General features: G+C 34.5%; 1 protein-coding gene across 4 annotated transcripts in view; it reads right to left on the bottom strand.

The window, feature by feature from the left end:
• Positions 1–5,849, bottom strand: part of LOC106867485 (dynamin-1) — a 128,265-nt gene that overhangs the window by 74,370 nt on the left and 48,046 nt on the right. For all 4 annotated transcript variants that reach the window (XM_014912368.2, XM_014912369.2, XM_014912367.2 and 1 more), the window contains exons 3-4: positions 3,520–3,669; positions 198–401 (exon numbers count right to left, since the gene is read on the bottom strand). In XM_014912368.2, the coding sequence (XP_014767854.1) occupies positions 198–401; positions 3,520–3,669 (354 nt within the window). The remainder of the gene's footprint in view (positions 1–197; positions 402–3,519; positions 3,670–5,849) is intronic.

Raw genomic sequence — 5,849 nt, forward strand, 5'->3', positions numbered from 1 at the left:
AGCCAAAACCCTTTTACAATGTTGCAAAAGAGAAATGTTAGGCTTTAATTACCATCCAAAACCTGCTAATTAATTAATACTTTCATGAAAGTAGAAATATTTTAATAAAATATCAACATATTCTTAAAATTTTGGATGCCAATTCTTAAACCTGCCAATTCTTAAACTTGTATCAACATTGATAGGATAAAACTTACCTTGTAGATCTACTTCTTTAGCAATTTTGAGAGCATCAGAATTTGCAAGATCTGAGTTGGCTGGTGATACCGCAAGAATGAGACAATTTTCTTTTTGTATAAATTCTAAGAGCATACTTCTAATTTGTTGTTCAATATCAGCGGGCTGGTCCCCAACAGCCACTTTAGTCATACCAGGTAAATCAATCAAGGTCAGATTGAGAACTGAAATTATAAAAATCATAAACCAAATATGAATAGAATTAAAAAATGGGCAGAAAGTAGAAGAAATGAACAGGAGCAAGGGATAAGAGATACACAGGATGCAGAAATAGGTAAAAAAAAAAAAAATATAGAAATAAAATATAGTACAACTGAATAAACTTAAATATTTAAAGACATTAGAATTAATATGAACTAATACCACTATTAATTCAGTTACATTAAGGATCTTAAAATTACAGAAAATTAAAATGTTTAAGAACAATGGTAAAAAGAACAACAAAAATGAACATGACAAGCTACCAAGAGTTTCTTATATAAATTTCATATTATAGAAACGTTAATTTTACTATATACTTCATTATTTGAAATTTAGGACTAATCTCTTACATAACCTAGTATTCCAATGTAAGTGACCACATTTGAGTTTCAGAGATGGTCAGTAAATGGTCAAGGCAGCAATACCGTCTGGATCTAACATCTAAGTCTGGATCTAAGATCTGGTCATGTTATATATGTGGTGTTACCATAAAAATGCTTGATATTATGAAGTCTAGCATTTATAACTATTTTGTAAGTACAATCGAGAATCCCTTATCCAAAATTCCTGGAACTAAAAGTGCTGTGGATTTTGGAATATTTTTATTTTTGCATCTATAAAATGGCACAGATTGCGGATAGGACCCAAATCCAAACCCATTTGCATGTCATAATATAGCATATACACATGCATTACATGTAGTTTATATAAATTTTTGATAATTTTTTTTATACATAATACAATTAGAAAGGTAAGATATCAGACTCTACCTACATTGTCATGATTTGATTAAAAGGTTACAATACACATAAACTGGTAGTATTTTATTTTTTACTATACATGTATTACATACAAAAAAGCATTGAACATGATTAAAGGTTAATAAAATAAAAACTGAAACAAGTCAGCATTTATTTTTTTTTAATAATATACAAATAATGATACTAGTCATGTTACACCTATACATTGAGGTGAAATTCAGATCTATGTAAAAAAAAGTTTTGTGCTTACTGTACAGAAAAACAAAATATGATGATCAATGCTTACAAATTTGAAGCTAAATGCAGCCCAACACATTTCAACTATATCAGGTTCGAGGAATTTGAAAAAGAGGGTACATGTCATAAGAGCACACAACAGCTGTACTTGATCATATCAGCAGTCAAAAAAACTTTTAGATTTTAGAGGTTTTCAGATTTTGGAATTTCAGATAAAGGGTTTTCAACTATATTAATTGTGTGTATGAATTTTAATGCATAGGGAAGACACATACGAAATTGTTCTGTTGATATGTGTAGCAATTATGTTTTAGTGCTGCTGAAAGAAGACTAAGCAGCCATGATTTCATTGAAGGATGCTTTTAAAGTCTCTATAAATGGAAACAGTGTAAGTCTAGCATGAGATGTCCCAGTTATATGTTATGGAAGCTTAAGGAGAAAAGATGGCTGATATCAACATCATAGGAATATGTTATGTAGGTTTTTAACATGCAGAAGGCAGAATATAGGAGACACAACCAAAGCATATTGTACACCAAAGTTGATAAATGAGAGACTGATAGGGCCTGTAGGTGAGCAATTTAGCCTGGACATTCTCATGCTAGACATCAGTCAATGGATATTCTGATGCAAAGGGCAACAACCATATGTTTGAGAAAGTTCTTGAGAGTTATCATGCACTACAGAAACTGCACTAGGTACTCAAAGAAAAGGAAGGGAGTTAATGTAATAAAGGCACAGTCTTAATCATTTTACAGATGTTAGAAATAAAGGCAATAGGTCGTGATTGGCACAGTCAGAGAAGTTGTCCTCTGTGTAAAGATCATGTATGAGTTGAGACAGATCCCTGTAGGGAGCAAGATAGCAGAATTTGCCAAAACCAGAAGCTTATTATGGAGTACATCATTTGAAGGTAACTGAATAGAGATGGTCAGGAACCAGTTGCCTTGTTGAACTAGAGTGATTGTACAATTGGTGAGTTACATAGAGTAGAAAAGTATTATGTGTGTATGCGTGAGTGTAATTGAAAGCAATGCAAGTAGCAAGCAGAGTGGCTTTATCAGCAGAATCATTACAGATTTATTTATGTTGAGTAGTAGGTAGAAGGATTCTGGAAAAGTTAAGAGACATTATTAGTAACAGATCAGAAAGACTGGTTGCAGTTTAGAACAGTGCTCCAGTGCCATGAGACAATGCTAGGTGTGCTGCAGTGTAACCTGAATATAACTTCTTCCCTTATACTTTTAGTTATATTTTTAGTTCAGGTGTGCTACTGAATTTTGAAAAGAATATAAGTGTACTGCAAGTGAAAAAAGGTTGCAGAGCACTGGCTTACGAGACAAGGGACCTGGATGTTTGGCTGCAGTTTGGAAGGCAAAACAATTTGGTTCCCTTTACTTTCTTAATAGTTATCGTGAAGTGGTAATTATCTAGTCATTGGTATTGCATGCCTTCTAGCTGCATATAAACTACCTGGGGTGCGGAGGTATAAAACTAAGGATATGGCTTTAGTCTGTTGCTTAGCAATCTCAGAGATGAAGCATTTTTGCTGCTAAAGCAACAGAACTACAATGAGTGAGCTGAAATCAGTACCAGATGGAATGTGAGCAGGAGTGTGTTGTTCAGAAGGAACAGATGAAGTACTTGACTTTTTATTAGGAGTGGTCAGATAATCTGTGTGATGGATAAAGGCTTGGTTTAGAGGAGAGCAAAAAGTCAAGAATGTTTAAAGAATTAGTGCACTGATCAAAAATGAGTGGATGATGATACTAGGCTATGCAGACATTTCACAACAATAAACAAGTTGACCTCTTTTATCACTGAAGTCAATGTACATTGACAACATGAAGGATGTGAGAGGTAGGATGAGATGTTCTAATGGCAAGATGATAGAGGGTCAAATAACATATGGTAGTTGGAGAGGTTTGAAGTGTATTGAGATACATGAATTTACAAGAAAAGGATCAGAAGATTTTGAGTAATATATGTCAAACTTTAATCCCATTAACATCTGACCTCAGCACAAAGTACAACGTAGGTTACAACTTTAAATTAAATTTGATTTATATTGATGTCTACTTACCATGTGGGGAAAATACTCTAAGATTAATTGGGATATTACTAATTCCTTTGTTGCTGCCAGTAGCACGATCAGTTTCATCTTCAATTTCCTTGCGAACCAGGTCAAAATCAGTGAATTTTTTTCCTTTACAATGAACAAACTCAGCATATTCTGAAATAAATTTCAAATGCAAAATAATTTCTAATTTTCACGAAAGTAAAAATATTTTAATAAAATACCAGCATGACCGCAGCCACTTGGCTGAAACACATAAATAAATAAATATATTCATGATTTCCCTCTGAAATGAATATATTTTGATCATAACAATGATGATGACCAAGATATATTCATTTTGGGCGTAGAATCATCAGGACGTAATATAAAATGGAGAAATGAACGAGATATTATCATTACTTCTGCATGATTAGCTCTTTTGTGACCATATTTCTAAAGCATATAAGTTTTCAATTAATCTTGAACATAATCAAAAATTTGGTTGAATTTAATAAATTAACATTTTCAGAATGTTTTAATATAATTGTAACCAGCTGAGAGGTTTTATTAAAGAGAATGGGAAGTTGTTTCAAGAAGATTGATATGAGATGGGTTAATCAGTTCTGACCAGCTATACATGTATCATGTGAATGAAGTGAAGACTTCATAAATTGAATCCCCTCACTACAAAATGCAGAATTTTAATTTATCAAATAAGGATAGGTCTTCTTTTTTTCAAAATTATACATCTTTTTAATGCCTATTTTTATCAAACAAGAATTTCTCCAGGCACATCTATCTCTTGTACTGGTGACATGTTAAAGGCACCCACTACACTCTAGGAGTGGTTGGCATTAGGAAGGGCATCCAGCCATAGAGATCATACCAATGGAATGTGGTGCAGCTCTCTGGCTTACCAGTTCCAGCCAAACCACTTAACTCATGCCAGCATGGAAAGTGGACGCTAAATGATGATACAACAGGATTTAATCATCCTTCCACATTACAGTACTTTCTGTACAATTTGTCAAAACTAATGAGTCATCGGTCACATACATCAACCAAAGACCTTAAACATTAATGAGTTAGTAAAATTAGTCATTTTATAAACTGTGTTGCATTAAAACTGTATTTTAGTCTATCCAATGATATAATAAATTATACTCTAGGAATTTTGGTAGACTTTAGTTTTCATTGAGTATTTTTCACTGCCAAAGAAACAGAACATCACTGTTTGTTTTATTTGGGGAGGTGGAGTCAGACTGAAAATTTACTTTGTCATTTTAAATAAATTTTTTAAAATGCTTCTAAAACTGCTGCCATTTATTTTGTTCTGTAATTTATTCCAGCTCTAGAAATAATTAATTCCTCTAGCTAACAAAACTTATTACTTTTATGCGAACCATTACAATAGATGTACTTAAATTGTTAATTCCTCATTAACCTACTTTTAAATCCAACAATACTTTTTGAACTAAGCATGGTTACACTGTCAGTATGCAAATACCTTATAAGCTCTGGTGGGGCTTTTCAAAACCAAGGCTTAGCTCTGATTTTGCAGTCTTAAGCAGATGAGAGATAAATTACCTCTGGTATAGGATACTAGTCTGTTGTATGTAACATTTTCATATGATCTGGTACCCATTTCTAACTGCTAGGTGGACTATGATAACAAAGGTTTCTGTTCAGAAACATACTTGTAGTGATTTTGAAACGTTGATCTACAAGCCAAACAGCTGAATAGAAAAGTTATTATATAATCTTACCATTACTATCACCTCTATAGTTTGAACTAGGTAGCCAAGTAAGATATTATTCTTATTGTTACTGCTACCTCATCATCATCATCATTTAACGTCCGCTTTCCATGCTAGCATGGGTTGGACGATTTGACTGAGGACTGGTGAAACCAGATGGCTACACCAGGCTGCAATCTGATTTGGCCCTTCCTAACGCCAACCAGTCAGAGAGTGTAGTGGGTGCTTTTATGTGCCACCGGCACAAAGGCCAATCAGGCGGTACTGATCACCATCGTTTAACGTCCGCTTTCCATGGGTTGGACGATTTGACTGAGGACTGGCATACCCGATGGCTGCACCAGGTTCCAATCTGATCTGGCAGAGTTTCTACAGCTGGATGCCCTTCCTAATGCCAACCACTCCAAGAGTGTAGTGAGTGCTTTTACGTGCCACCGGCACGAGGGCCAGTCTGGCGGTACTGGCAACGGCCACGCTCAAATTATGTTTTTACATGCCACCTGCACAGGAACCAGTCCAACGGCACTGACAACGCCCTCGCTCAAATGTTGTTTTTCACATGCCACCAGCAAAAGTACCAGTAAGGCGACACTGGTA

This window comes from Octopus bimaculoides, chromosome 2 (assembly GCF_001194135.2).
Source record: "Octopus bimaculoides isolate UCB-OBI-ISO-001 chromosome 2, ASM119413v2, whole genome shotgun sequence".
Lineage (NCBI taxonomy): Eukaryota > Metazoa > Mollusca > Cephalopoda > Octopoda > Octopodidae > Octopus > Octopus bimaculoides.